The sequence below is a fragment of the Nyctereutes procyonoides genome, unplaced genomic scaffold, assembly GCF_905146905.1.
Source record: "Nyctereutes procyonoides isolate TBG_1078 unplaced genomic scaffold, NYPRO_anot_genome, whole genome shotgun sequence".
NCBI classification, from domain to species: Eukaryota; Metazoa; Chordata; class Mammalia; order Carnivora; family Canidae; genus Nyctereutes; species Nyctereutes procyonoides.
The window spans coordinates 32,802,778-32,818,733 of record NW_026575132.1 but is presented as its reverse complement, the minus strand read 5'-3'; the positions used below and the strand labels follow the sequence as shown (position 1 = coordinate 32,818,733).

Sequence of the window (15,956 nt, the reverse complement as noted above, 5' to 3'; positions counted from 1 at the left end):
AAGCCCAGGGAGGCTCCTAAAAACTTCATTCTTTTTAAATTTTAAAACTAGAAGAAATAGGCTTAGAGATTATGAATTTCACTTAAAATAGTAAGTTAGAGCTGCCTTTCTAATTTTATTAAAAACAAAGATGTCTTTTCCTAAAGAGACACTTTCTTTACACATTTTCATGTTACACAATGAAATTGATTTGGCATCTTAATGAGCTTAAAATATGAGTTAATTAAGTGGCATTTTAAAAGCATTAAAAGGCACCTGAATGTCTAGCTTATTGAAGTGCAGAGGGCTCTTGCCTTCAATCAGGAGCAAGCCATGTTTCCTGTTTCTTTGCAGGGAGACAGATGTTCAAGAAGACATAAGACAGAAGAAGATGAAGGAGGATTTGGGCAAATTTCTTTAGACTGAAAAATGATTACATTTCCAAAGAGAAAGCTCTTCTTAATTAATGATGGAGAAGGGCTAAGTTATAGGGACAGATGAGCTCTATATCAAATTCTTGATTTTATTTCTTTTAAGACTTTAAAAGTTCATTTATATGAGAGAGGGAGAGTGAGAGAGAGCAAGCACAAGCAGGAGTGGCAGAGGGAGAGGGAGAAGCAGGCTCCCCGCTGAGCAGGGAGCCTGGCATGGCCTCCATCCCAGGACCCTGAGATCATGACCTGAACTGAAGACAGATGCTTAACCAACCGACCCATTCAGGGGCCTAATTTTATTTTAAATGTTTATTTGAAAAGCACTCACCAGCTCAACACACACACACTCACACTGTACAAAGTAAAAATCCCACCACTGAAAACATTTACAATATGGAAGAAATGAAAGTCCTGCAGCCCTCTGCCCCCCAAGCCTATCATCCAGAGGTAACCCCGTGACATTTTCTGGTAATGCTGATTCATACCTCACTTAGCTCTGATTGAAAGGGGAACACAGCCCCCTGGGCACAGGCATCTCCCAGGAGCACCGTGCACTGCAATTTGTCTTAGCATCAAGTGCAATCTTGCCTTCCCTACCCTTCTGCTCCGGTCAGGGAAGGAAGGAGAGCAGAGAGCAGTGAGCATGGGTGGAAGGGTGGCTGGGGTGGCTCTGAGGGCACAAATACAGGCTGGGATGGGGCGCATCAGGGGAGGGCAAGGCAGCTAGCTGCCTGGTGGAGCGCTTTCTCAACATAGGGGGGAGGTGGGGGAGTGGGGGAGTAGGGGGATGGAGGGTTGGGAGGCGCTGTAGAGCCTGAGGAGAGGCCACAGTTTTTGGAGCTGAAGTTGCTGTGGTGAATGCAGATAGGAAAGCTTGCAATTTTATTTCTTTGCAGAAAAAGTTATGGCAATGAAAATACTGTTCAAGGAGGAAGAAGCGTCCTGATTTACGATAGAATGCTTAGACAAATGTTTTCGTCACATGGGAAGAGGGTCAACATACAATGTTAAGTTAAAAAAAATAGACACATAATTGGGTACATACAATGTGATCCTGAGTTAGTGAAATCAATTTCTCTGTATATCTATCTCTTTTTTTTTTTTTTTAAAAAAAAGATTATTTATTTATTTATTAGAGAGAGAGAGAGGCAGAGACACAGGCAGAGGGAGAAGCAGGCTCCATGCAGGGAGCCTGACATGGGACTCGATCCTGGGTCTCCAGGATCACACCCTGTATTGAAGGCGGTGCTAAACCGCTAAGCCACCAGGGCTGCCCTATATATCTATCTCTTAATGAATAATCAGAAATAAATAAAAGACACTCAAATTGAAAAATACCAAAATGTTATCAAATTTATACTTTATCCTTACCTATATTTTCCCATTTTACTGCAATGAAAATGTATTTCTCTTAAAGTGTTTCTATGAAAGCAGAATGCTACACCTATAATAAACTGGTCTTTGAGGAAGAGGGACTAAATCTAGGTTACAAAAGACGTGTGAAACTGGCACCAGACACCAGGAGGAAAGTTTTTCAGCCTTGGGTTCACAGTGAAGAGGATTAAATATTTCCAGAGTCCTAAATGATTGTAATCTCTGAATAAAATCTGCTAAATGAACCTTGGGCTGAAAATGAAAATTATATCCCCCATCTCCTCACATGCAAGAAAGAACTTGTACAAGTAGTTTCATTGTCTCCCAGATGCCTTTGAAGTTCTGGGGGCAGAGTGTTTGAGGCCATCTGGAGTGATGGAAAGGATGGCTCCTCAGGTGCAGTGAGGCCACAGGGAGCCGGGTGGCTGCCTGTGGGACGTGAGCTCTGAGCCATCCGGTGGTCCTGTGGAAGCCCTGAAAGCTCTTCTCTTGCACCAGGGCTCCCAGAGTCTTCTGTGAAGGAACCCATCTTTCTCCTATTTTTCCTACAAGGTGTGATGCCTTTTACCATGACCTCACATTTAACGTCATTAGATCAATACCTGCCTTTCTCTATAGCTAAGAACGTAGGCTATCATTGGGTGCATAGGAACTGAAAGTACAAAGAATATAATTTTGACACGGCTGATTTCTACACTGACCATAACTAAAATACTTCCTCAACTCCGCAGGGCTGTTTTCTTCCAGAGGGATAAGGAGCCTTCTGCCCTGGACTCTTTCAGACCCTTTTCGGAACGGCTTGTTAGACTGGCTAATGCAGAAGAAGGCAGATGATTTTCTCGTTTTAAAGAATAACTGATGATTTGACTTTAGATACTTGCATGTGAACATTTAAAGTGATATTGCATTGGGAGCAAGAAATTAACCTGTAGAAATAGCCAGGGAGCAGGAAATCAATTTGTGGAAATAGCCACATTTCCAAATACCAACATTAACTTTTGGTTCAGATTTCCAAGGGCCACTATTCTCCCTCCCTGCTCCCCTTTCCCCCTAATCTTTAATTTTACCTGTTTCTAGCTCTTTTCTTACTATAGAATGGAATCTCAGATGCTTCTGGCAAACTCTGTATTATTAGTATGGGATGGCGCTTTGTTATTAGATTGCATTTTATTATTTCCTTCTCCTCAACATGTACCTGATATTAGAGGGCTTTCCCTATGGGTTGAGACTGAAAGATGCTGCAGATGATGTACTTTTATTATTTTTGTGGGCCCTGTTTCCTTGCAGCCAGGTGAGAGACACTATGCTGAGCAGGCTGAAGGACAGGCTGGCATTACCTTTGATTGCTAGAGCCCAGCATCCATGGCCTGGAGTGGCTGCTTTTGTTTTTGTTTGCTGCACAGAAGGGCCAGAGGCAGCTGCTGTTCTGTTGACTTCAGATGCCTGTTTGGATGAGATCAGTAGGCATTTAGGACAGCTATCCTGGCCTCTTCACACAGCGGGTCTAGTTTGCCATCACCTCCTAGGGAAAGAGATATAATTTTCTTTTGGCCAGTTTTTTTTTTTTTTAAGATTTTATTCTTTATTCATGAGAGACACAGAGAGAGAGGCAGAGACATAGGCAGAGGGAGAAGCAGGCTCCATGCAGGATTCCTGATCCCAGGACCCCAGGATCATGACCTGAGCCAAAGGCAGACGCTCAACCGCTGGGCCTCTCAAGTGCCCCTCTTTTGGCCAGTTTTTGATACAATGTCATGTCTTAGAAGACATGTATGGGCTTCTACTAGAAGACAAGTCTCAAAGTACACAGGCATGTAAATTGTTAACTAGCCTTTAATGGAGTATTAGTGGATTGCAAAAGCTTTTATTTCTGAGTGGAGTGTGGTATGCATGATGCCAGCCTGCCAGGCGGGAAGGTCTCCAGGTCAAAGAGATCTCTAGAACATCACTAATAACGTCATGCACCGCTGGTTTAGCAACTCTCATTGTCTTAGCGAGTCTAGGTAGAATAATCAAATGGAACAAAAACTGTTTTGAAGGCAAGTCATAATAAAACACACATTGTTAAAATGAGAAAAGAAAAAGAAAAACCCCAAACCTGTTACCCCGTAATTCCCATGATATCATTTGAAATCTAAGGCTAAAACTTCATTTTTATTTCTGTCCTTCTTTCGTTCCCCGTGTCCTGGGGATAAGTCCAGAGCAACAAGCACTTTATTCGGTGTGATTTAGGATATGTTCATTCATGTAACACAGAGCACAGGGTTTTGAGTAAGAATTTAAGACTCAGAAAAAAATTCAACTTGAATCTGGGCATAACCCACTGGCCACTTCAACTCAAAATTGAGCATACCTCCAAGGAGGAAAAATGCTGTTTGGGAGCAGCGCTGAGGGACTTACCAAACTCCAAATCTTTGATGTTACAGTGGAAAATGATTTCTTCATTTACCATGAGTTCAACCACATTCCAGTCTTCTATCTTCTCTAGGATGACTTTGTGTCCATCTCTGGCCAAGACAGCTGGAAAAGATGGAGAGGGATGTAGGTAATGTGAGAACAGGCTCTAGATTAACCTAATATGCAGATGTCCTCATGGATGGAGCAGCTGGCTTTTTCTCCAGTTGCTTCTGGCCGTGACTCAACTGCTGTGGTGGGTACCTACCTGGTGCTGGCTCAGATATGCCATCACTTTGGCTGGAAAGTGCAGCCAGGGACCTGAGTAATTCAGATTTTGGTTACAATCTGCCCCAGACCCATAGGATATATAAAAATAGGAGATGCCTCTAAGAAGAGTTTTTGAACTTTTTTTACAGAGAGGATACTCAATGTTGGAGAGGATGTGGGGAATCAAGTAACTTCTTATGCTGCGGGTAGAAATATAAATTGGTTATCAAATTTAGGTAATTTGGCAGTACATACCAAAAGCCTCAAGAAAATTTAGAATTATAAAATGAACTCTGGTCTGGGAAATTGCACTTATAAAAAGCTTCTCCAGGAAAAAAATCAGAAATTCAGGCAGAGTTTGGTAACAAGATGTTCCTATCTGTAGCATTATAATAGAAAATACTTTGAATAACGTACTGTCCTAATCAGAAGAGGATGGTCAAGCAATTGATGATAGGTCTGTATGATGAGGTTTTATTCAAACATTTCAAAAAATGTTTATGAGTTTTTTAAATAGCAAGAAAAATATTTGTAACGTTACCCAACAATTGAAGTACATATACAGAATCTATGAAAATACATTTTCAAACTAATTAAATTATGTATATGTCATAGGAAAAGAAAAAGAAATACTCAGTGGGTATCTCTCTGTGGCAATTCTATGTGAAACCTGTTTCTCTTTTTCTTTCAGCATTTTCCAGATTTTTTATAATAAAAAACAAAATGCTTTTTTTAAAATAAAAAGCTAATGAACTAAACTGTGGAAGCTGTATTTGATCTCTAGTGGAAGTGGTATCACTTCCCTAGAGATTAGCCATACAAAAGTTGTTAGATGTATCCTCCATTGTGGAAATTCAGAAATATATGCATGTAAGAGAAATGATTTGCATTGAACATCATGGAGTTCTGTTTTCTCTAAAATGTCTCTCTCTCTCTCTCCAGTTTTTTTAATATGTTTACCCTGTAATATTGGTGATGGAGTTGGTGTGCCAAATCACCATCTTTGGTGGTCTACATACATTGGTGAGAATTATGGTTAGGATGCGAAGAGGAATCAGAGGAAGGTTATGGGTTTTTTTTTTTTTTAAGTCTTAGCATTTCAATCAGTCTTATGTGCAGAAAAGCAGACAGTTATGTCAGTTAATTGCATTTAATTAGAGACAATTGCTGTTTCAAAATGTTGACGTGTCCACTTCTTCATCTTTCAATCAGTTCAAGAACATCCAGCCCCAACTGTGAACATTTTAATTGCGTGATTTTAATTTCACTTCTAAAAGGAACTTCAGAGAGTAACTCAGTGAGGATCTCCATTAACAAGATAGCACTCCTCAGGCACCAGTGGTGGCCCTAATTGACCCTGCACCAGCTAATGCCTCTCTCAATGGAACACCCGCATCTTTTCTTTTGACATATTTATATTATTGTATCCTATTTAAGTGTCTTGTCTTAAAACATCTTTGGAGGAAGGCACTCAGCTTGGACCAATGACTTGTTTAAATGAAGCAGTCCATGCAGTTTGGGATGGCCAGTGGATAGTCTAAGAAACATAAAGGCAGTCTATAGGAGGAGATTTCTGGGGATCATACACCCTCTCAGTGGAACCCCCTCTGGAATGGGGACATGTAGCTCCAGAGGGAAAAGCTACAAGTGAGTGGGTAGGAGGCAATTTGGCCTCCAGGACCTTTTTGCATTGTCAGAAGATGTTCCTGGAAAATGTACTTCAATGTGATAGGAAAAAATCAGGAACAAAACAGCTTCTCCATTCCCACCCTATCTCTGGAGACATGGTATTACCTCTATTCTTCTAACACACAACACCCACTCTCTAAGGCCTGGGGGTTCTGGAGAGAAGGAGGTATAGGCTCTGTGTGGAGCTGCTCACTGTGACTGCAGTGTAAGTGAGGAGGGGTTCTGCAGAAGGAGCCCCTAAGAAGGTGTGCAGCCCACATCCCACCATGGTGCTTTCTTTCCCTACAAGGCAGGGCTCTGTCTGATGGAGTCTCATGGAGCACCTGGGTTTGGGGTTTGTTTTATGAGAACAGCAGCACTCTTTTATGGCAAAGTGTATCTAAGAAACAGGATTTGATTCACCAAATAGCCTACCCTATGGAAGTCAGTGATGCCAAATGATGAGAATCTGTCTTATCCTGAAGCCAATGAAGCCCGACAAGAAGCAACCCTCTTAAGAGAACATATCACTCCTCACTTCACCTTCTATATAAAACATGGGGTCTCAGGGCCTTTAAGGGCACATGTCTCCCTCAGTGACCACAATCTCCCCATCCCTGCCCAGTGTGCCCAGTGTTAATATAGCTTGTTAAATAAACAAGCTCAATTTAATGGTGCTGGGCACCTCCAATGACTCTATTGGACACTGAGTGACCTAAGTCTGATTCTTATTAAAGTGATGAGCCACTTCAGAGTCTGTGTCATATATTCACCCTTAGGAAGCCTGTCCCCTTCTCATCAGTCCAGGATGTATTGAGCCCAGCTATAGGGTGGTCAGGGCAGGCTTAAGGGATCAAACTTAAGCACCAGAATTCCTCTTGCAGCTCATCCAAATGCCACCTCTCTACATGGAGGACCCATTTTTTTCCCTAGGAGCTGCTATGGGGTTGTCTATTCAAAGAAAGGTCAGATAAATATACTCCATGCAACAAAGTCTTTCCAACGGCAGTGGCTAAACTCCAGCATAAATCAACCAGAAGCTGTAAGGCCACCTGCAGAATGCCTGCCTCTTTGAAGTGGCACCTCATTCTTCAAGGGGGATCAGGGTAAACTGAAGGAACACGGAAAAGCCTCCCTGTTCTCAGTGCTGGCAGAATTGTGCACCATCTGGGAGAGATTTAAATGCTGCTAGTCAGGAAGTCAAGGCAAAGGGACAGACGGGCAACTCCCCCTCCTCCGCGCTCGGCACAGTTGCAATGCTGATGACCGGCACAGTTGCAATGCTGATGACCGTTAACGTGTGCGGCTAATGCATAGCTAGGATGAGAGTGGTACAGGGAGCATCTTAGTTAAATAAGGGTGGATCCTATTTTTATGGGGTCGGTTTCAATCCCTTTTAGTTCCTTTTAGCAGCAGGTCATTTGGCAGACTTCATTAGGGACAGCAGACCAGGAGCAACCATGGCCAGGGTATTACTTAAGACTTGTTGTTTAGCATTAGTTTAATTTCAACAATATTGAGGCCATAGTAGACACATTTTTGCTGAACTATTATAATTTGTCATTAATAAAGAAAGAATAATTTTCAGATTTCTTTTTTTTTTTCTTTCAATTTTCAGGTTTCTTAAGGCACAGTAAGTTCAGGAAATATCAGACAAATTTCCAAAGCCAGCAGGGCTTCAGGAAGTGATAAAGGGCTATGATTTTCAAAGAATTCAAATGCAGATTTTACAGAGGAAGATCTGCAAATGCACCACTCTGTGCTTGGTGTGATGTTAGTATGGACTCTAAAGTGGCAGGGAGGAGGGGAGTAGGAGACTGAGAAGGGGGTGCAGATACTTCCCGCTTAGCTTTTGTTAATACCTTAGCGTTTGTCACCAGTGCTCAGTAAGTGTTGGCTGCTGGTATTATAGGAACTATCATTCAGGGATACACTAACTTTAAAAATCAACCACCTGCTGATACCTTGCAATGCTCTTCTCCTTCCACCATAAAAATTCTCCCCTTGATCTTCTCAAGATACTCTTTCCCCTCCCCTACTGTGGGAAGAGCAGCATGTGCCCCTGCCTTCCTCATCTCTCCCTGCTTCTTTACCTCTTGCGGATGGAAGCTTCAGCCCACCTTCTCCTGACCCGGTGCTCTCTGAGGTGGAGCGCCATCAGCACGGTCAGTGGCTCACTCAGTTCTCCCCACCCCTCTTAGTAGATTGACACTCTGACTTATCTCCTTTCTTACTTCTTTAAAATACTTTTGCTGGTTAAACAACAATGACAACAATCCCAAACTATTTTAAACTCTAAAATTTTATCAGATTATAAAGGTAATGCAGACCCACAAGTTTTTAAAAACCTTGAAATTATAGGACAAAAAAATTTAAATCACCAGGAATTCATCCCCCTCCTCCTTTCTTTGCTGTTTTCAGTGGAAGTGTAGGCACTGTAGGCAGAATTCAGAAACACACCCCCTTCCCTTACCTCTAGCTGTGGTGATCCAGCCCTTTACATACACATGGACCTGCTGCCCTATATTTATATGGGATGGATATACTGATGTGGGAACCAAAGGCAGAAGAGAAATTATTAAATTTCCTTGCTACCCACAGCCCATTCACAAATCTTTGAAACAGGCAGAGTGACCTTCCTCTAGGGACTCAACTGCCTCCGTGTTAATACCTTGCCTAGAGCAAAAGGCAATCTTAGCCCGACTTCCCAGAATCCTGTAAGTCTACTTTAACATACAAAAATTCCTTTAGAGGGACACCTGGGTGACCCAGTTGTTGAGTGAGCATCTGCCTTTGGCTCAGGGCGTGATCCGGGAGTCCTGGGATGGAGTCCCAAATAGGGCTCCTTGCATGCTCCTTGCAGGGAGCCTGCTTCTCCTGTCTGCCTCTCTCTCTATCTCTGCCTCTCTCTGTGTCTCTCATGAATAAATAAATTAAATACTTTTTAAAATTCCTTTAGAAATTTCCTTTTTTTTTTAAACTTCCTTTTTTTTAAAAATTTTTTTATTTATTTATGATAGAGAGAGAGAGAGAGAGAGAGAGAGAGAGGCAGAGACATAGGCAGAGGGAGAAGCAGGCTCCATGCACCGGGAGCCTGACGTGGGATTCGATCCCGGGTCTCCAGGATCGCGCCCTGGGCCAAAGGCAGGCACCAAGCTGCTGTGCCACCCAGGGATCCCCTAGAAATTTCCTTTATCTCTACTCCCCAAGATGTATTTTGACAATCCTCCTCCAATATATGACCCATCAATATACATCTAAAGGGTCTCATGACTAAAGTTTTATTAGAAGGTAATAAATGACCTTTTCCCAACAATAGCTAGCCCCCTGAAGGTCCTGGGAACCTTGCTTCCAAAATTCCTTAGATACTTACGCTATCCCCAACCCCCTCCCAACTTGAAAGTGTATAATGGGCCATTCCTCATGACCTCAGGGCAACTCTTTTTGCCCTTGGGTCCTGTCCCCATTCTTTAATATAATCAATCACCTTTTTGCACCAAAGACATCTCAAGAATTCTTTCTTGGCTGTCAGCTTTGAACTCTAAAGTCTTTTCCTACATCACATACTACAATTTATTCAGAGAAAGGACTGGTTGTTTTCAATTCTTCATTATCAGCAAGAACATTGCAGAAAACATTCCTGGGCATGCCTCCATGTACATGTGTGAGTCTATCTATTTATCTATCATCTATCATATATATATATATATATATATATATATATATATATATATATATATGAAAAAGATTCAGCAATGGAATAGCTGGATTCTATAGTATATGGTTAAATTTTAAGACACAGCCGAGTTGCTCTCTAAAGTTTCTGTGCCATTTTACCTTCTCATCACCAGTCTTTGAGGACAATTTTTTTCTATGTCCTTCATCAGCCATGAATTCATCTTTCTCTAGAAATGACTCCCACTTAACAGTTTGGTGCCCATTAGCCATTTTCTTCTTGAAATCTTCATTTCACTGGGTGAAATGCCTCTGGGTTCTCTCCTACCTCTGTGTCTCCCAGAGGCGCCACTACCAAAGTCCTGCTGTCTTCTAATTTTGTCTTTCCTTGCTTTCTCCTAAAGTCTCACCTCCTGTGGATCCAGTGTTCAGCTCTATTCAGGTTTAACTAATGTTTATCAACCCTTAAGATAGACCTGGCACAAGGGAACCTGTGTGGCTGAGTCAGTTAAGTATCCAACTCTTGGTTTCAGACCAGGTCATGATCTCAGGGTCCTGAGACCAAGACCCAGGACTTAGGCTCTGCACTCAGCAGGAAGTCTGCCTGCCCCTCTCCCTCCCCTCTGCACCTCCCCCTGCTTGTGCACACCTGCATAAGCACTCTCTCTCTCCAAAATAAATAAAATCTAACAAACAAACAAACAAACAAATTGGCACAGTCCTGGACCCGGGGACACAGCAGAGAATAGACCAGACAAGAATGCCTGCTCCCCTGAAGTATACATCCAGAAGAAGAGAAGGATAACGAAGTAAATCTGTGAAGTGTATGTTTCGCCTAGAAAAAGATAAATTCATGATGGATGAGAGTATAGAAAAAGAGTGTGCTCAAATGTATGAGTACTAAGAAGAAATAGACAAGGAAGGAAGGGAGACAGGGAAAAGGGAGGCAGAGGGAGGTGTTGACATTTTCAATGGGTTTCCTCAAGGAGCGCCTGTGGATGAAGGTCACTTTTGAGAAACACCTCCATGCCGTGTTGTGAGAGAGTGAAGAGTGAGGGCCAGGCAGGAATCTGGAGAAAGAACATTCCACGTGGAGAACTGCCAAGCCCTGAGGTCAAAGAACACCAGGGGTGTTCAAAGGCCAGCGAGAAGGCCATTGTGGCCTCAGTGGAGTGAGTGAGGGGCAGGAGTGGGTTGTGGTGGAGGAAATGAGGTTAGGGAGGACACTAGGAGCCTGGGGGGCCACTGTAAGGCCTTGGCTTCTCCTTTGAAGGAGCTAGGAGTTTCCAGGATGTTCTTGGAGGCACAAGCCATGCTCTGACTCAGTTTAAAGGTATCACCTGGCGTTGGTGCTGAGGACAGACTGAAGGGGACAAGGGTGATTCACAAGGAGCTCAGTGAGGAGGTCCAGGCAGGAGATGATGGTGGCTGTGATGATGTGAGGCAGAAGAAGCACAAAAAGACACCTGCGACACGAACAGACATTTCTCCAAAGAAGACTTACACATGGCCAACAGACACATTAAAACATACTCAGCATCGCTCAGCATCAGGGAAATACAAATCAAAACCACAATGAGATACCATCTCACACTGGTCAGAATGGCTAAAATGAACAACTTAGGAAACAACAGATATTGGTGAAGATGTGGAGAAAGGGGAACCTTTTATACTGTGGGGGGAATTCAAGCTGGTACAGCCAGTCTGGAAAATAGTATGGAGGTTCCTCAAAAAGTTAAAAGTAGAGCTACCCTACAATACAGCAATTGCACTACTGGGTATTTACTCCGAAGATACTAATGTAGTGATGGGAAACGGCACCTGCACCACAATGTTTATAGCAGCAATGTCCACAATAGCCAAATTATGGAAAGAGCCCGGATTTCCATCGACAGATGAATGGATAAAAGAAGATGCAATATATATATAGACAATATATACTCAGTCATCAAAAAGAATGAAATCTTGCCATTTGCAACGACATGAATGGAACTAGAGGGTATCATGCTGAGCAAAATAAGTTAGTAGGGAAAAACAATTACCATATGACCTCGCTTGTATGTGGAATTTAAAAAACAAAACAGATGAACATGGGGGAGGGAAGGAAAAATAAAAGAAGATGAAAATGGAGAGGGAGACTTAACTCTAGGAAGCAAACTGAGGGTTGCTGGAAGGGAGATGGGGGAATGAGGTAACTGAGTGATGGGCATTAAAGAGGGCACATGATGTAATGAGCACTTGGGTATTGTATGCAACTGATGAATCACTAAATTCTACCCCTGAAACTAATAAACACTATGTGTTAAGTAAATAGAATTCAAATAATTTTATTTTTTAAAAAAAAAAAAGATGCCTGTGAGCTTTTTGGCTTGAGTAATTGAAAAAATGGAGCTGTGTGCACTGAGATGGGAAGAATGCAGGATGGGCTGGGGTGGGCTGGGTATGAGGAGGCCAGTTTAGAAATTTTGGACATACTAGTCTGAGATGCCTACTAACTAGCCCAATGACAATGAGAGGTCCTGATTGGAGAGATAAATTTGTATCATCCACTGGTAGGTCACAAGTACTTCTGACTCAGGTGGTCTTTGTCTTTCCCTTGAACTTCAGGACATAATTTCTTTTCTTTTTTTTTTTTAAGATTTTATTTATTTATTCATGAGAGACAGAGAGAGAGACAGACAGAGACAGAGACAGAGACACAGACACAGACACAGACACAGACAGAGGGAGAAGCAGGCTCCATTGAGGGAGCCTGATGTGTGATTCAGTCCTGGGACTCCAGGATCACAGCCTGGGTCAAAGGCAGGCACTAAACCGCTGAGCCACCCAGGGAACCCCTAGGACATAATTTCTAATCTCTTAATATTTCTTTTTTAAAAAATATTTTATTTATTTATTTGAGAGAGAGAGAATACCCAAGTGGGAGGAGCAGCAGAAGGAGTGGGAGCAGACTCCCCACTGAGCAGGGAGCCTGGCATGGCCTCCATCCAGGACCATAAGATCATGATCTGAGCCAAAGGCAGACACTTAACTGGCTGAGCCACCAAACACCCCAATTTCTTGATATTTCTCAATAATTCATCTTCTTTCACTTCCCCTACCCAAATCTCTTCCTTTAGAATTGGCCTCTTAGGGCACATCCTTTATCTCATCATTCTTTAGCTCAAGATATGTTGCTGGCTCCCTGTTGTCAAGGGTAAAACAGGTCTGACTCATTACATAGCATCCTTCAGCCAGACCTGACTGCTTGCTGCTCTCCAGTGTGCCCCAGGCTGCTCCCTCCTCCCCTTCCTAGTAATATGCCGGTCCTGCAATAATAAGAAATAATGTTTGTTGAGCATTTACTATGTGAAAGAATAGTATTTAGGACTCTGTGTGCATTTTTCATTGGAATCTCACATCAGGGAGGTAGGGTTCTGCTCCCATTTTGCCAGTAAGTAAACTGAGGCTCAGAAAGGTAAAATAACTTGATCTTGACTTCGGCCACACAGCTACTAAACGGTGGAGCAAATTCAAAACTACATTGGTTGGACTTCAGAGTCCTTGTGCTTAATCTCTGCTCTGCCAAGAGTGCCAAGAATGCAAGTAGGAGACAAGTGACCAAAGGTGACCAGTTGAGTCAATGGGATTTGTGAACAAACTAGATGGGAAGTCCCCCCAGCCTCAATATTTGTAAATTATAAATTGTACATTATAACAAAGTCCTTATGCATTCTCCTTTAATACAATTCTTGGTATGTAAATGATCTAGTTAAACTCTATACAGTCATGCTGATTATGGCAAGAAACACTTAAAAAGCTTCTGCAGACATCAGCAAAATGATGGCGTAGGCACTCCAAACTCCCATTCCTTCACAGAGACATTAACAGAACAACCTGAAACTGTGAGAAGCGACTTTGTCAGAATTCTGAACACAGAGTTCTGGAAAATAGAGTTGGCAAAAAGAGTAAAGGCAGTTTTAAAGTAGTAAGAAAACTTTGTGGCATCTTAACTTGCCTCATCCCCAGCTTGCTGACAGCCTTGAAGACAGTGGCCCCTGTCCCCCATGTGGGCCCTGGTTCCTGTGTCTAAAGGGATTTGTTTGCAAATTCCTGTGTTTGTGCCGCACTGTCTGGGGGCTACCTGAGGGACTGGTACAAGGCCCTTGTCTCTGTTTCACCTGATGCAGAGCTCACACAGGGTGGAAAAGCCGTGTGTAGCATGAGGGCAAATGAAAACTGCATAGCTGTCTGGGCAAAAGACTGTTGAGACATTCAATAAACCTCATGAAGCCTGAGAAAGAAAGCCAAGGAGAAGGTTGCATTGGGAAATTAGAGCATTTAAAAGCACTGAAGACTCAAACCTGGGTTCTGTTCTCATTCCCTTTGTCGTCCCCAGATCCATGACTCAGACCTTTCTATCTCTAGCTCAGACTTTTTCTCTGAACTCTAGAACTGTGGAGCTCAGTACACCTCGATGTATGTAGCTGAAAACACATGGAGTTTGATATGGCCAAAAAGGAACATGTTCTTCCAAATTGCAGTCCATCCGTGGTGTTGTCAATTTTAGTGTAGAGTACTTCCACACATCAGCACTTCACTCAAGCCGGACGCAGACTGGATCCAGACATCCGGAGGATGTCCTCCTGACCCTTGCTTCCCACCTCCAACATCTTAGGAAGTACCATTGCTTTTACTTGAATCCACCCCCTCGATGGCTGGTCCAGACTACTCTCATCTCTCCCCCGGAGCGCCCCAAAGCCTCTTGACTTGTCTCTTTGCTTCCATTCTTGGTCCCTTCTGATCTGTTCTCCTCACGGCAGCCAGTTTCAGCGCCCCCTGCTTGAAACTTTCATACGGCCCTGCAGGATCTGCCCCTGCCATTTTGGTCTCATCCTCCCAACAGTTAAACAAATGCGTCACTTGCCCATGTTTCTGGCCTTTGCAGCTCCTCTGTCTGTCATGTTCTTTCTTCTCCTTACCTGGTTACTTTCTCCTTACTCGTTAAAGTTCAACTCCAGTATAATTCCAGTGAACAAACCTTTCCAGACTTCCCCCTCTCCCCTCTAATTATGACCAGTGACTGGTCCCACTATGCTTACGTTCTTCTGTTGGAGGCCTGGCACAACTGTCAACTAGTAGTCAGCAATGAGAAGGTCACTTTAAGGACATGTATCTTTGTTCACCAGTGAGTCCTTGGTACCTGGAAGAATGTCCAACACATATTAGGTGCTCAGGAAAGGTTTGTTGCACAATTGAATGCTGAAGGTAAAGACTCTCCACCATTTTCCAGCCATATGACCTTGGAAAAGTCACTTAATATTCTTGATTTTCAGTTTCCCAATGTATAAAGCTGGGTACATAAGCCATCCCACCCAAAGAACTTGTGTAAACTGCCTGTTTCCCCAGTGGGAAGACTTTCCAGAGGTTAAGGCACTCGGTCTGGGTCTGAGGACGGGAGGAGGTATAGGCAGAGAGCATAGCTTGCCCTGGTGCTCAGAGGCCGGGGTGCACCCGGGCGCATGCAGGTGGGTGGCCTCTGGCTCTCGGCTGCCCACCTTGCAGGCCCTCTAGGCGGAAGGGGTGGTACTCCACAGGCAGACCGACCGCGCTGTACGGCCCGTAGCGCACGGTGACCGCGGCGTCCTTCGGCATGGCCCGCCGCCAGCGTGGGCTAAGGCGCAACACACACTGCCTGGCAACTGCGCAGCAGGGCCTTGCGAGTGGGTGCAGCCACGCGGGGTGGGCGGGGCCAGGGCGGGAAGGGGTGGGGCTTGAGGAGCCTTGTCCCCTGCTGAGCGCAGGGAGGTCCCTTCCTGGGTACCTATACTGCCACCACTACCAAGTGCAAGAAAGGGGTGGTGGTAGTCGGAGGCGACTTGCTTTCTCACCCTCACAGTCAGGTAAACAGGACATTTCTGCCCTGTAGGGCGAGTATCAATGATAGATAACAATAGCCAACATTTATAGCCGGTGACAGAAATTATGTATCAGATGACATGCTGAATACTTTCCATATATTATCTCATTTCATTATTTTACCATCCTTATGAAGGAGGTTGTATTTCGTACTTTGTATTTACAAAACTGTGGATCAGAGGGGCCGCGTAACCTTCCCAGGTAAGCCACAGGTGTAGGATGGATTGGAAACTCTTGTAAGGTGCCTGTGTATAGACTTTTTTG

The 15,956-nt window shown here is 43.5% G+C and overlaps 1 protein-coding gene across 1 annotated transcript; it reads right to left on the bottom strand.

The window, feature by feature from the left end:
* Positions 1–3,244: 3,244 nt before the first annotated feature.
* Positions 3,245–15,428, bottom strand: CUNH10orf53 (chromosome unknown C10orf53 homolog). Its single transcript, XM_055345079.1, has 3 exons — positions 15,332–15,428; positions 4,188–4,307; positions 3,245–3,309 (listed from the first exon to the last, which is right to left on the bottom strand). The coding sequence occupies exons 1-3, from the start codon at positions 15,426–15,428 to the stop codon at positions 3,245–3,247; spliced, it is 282 nt and encodes a 93-aa protein (XP_055201054.1).
* Positions 15,429–15,956: the final 528 nt, after the last annotated feature.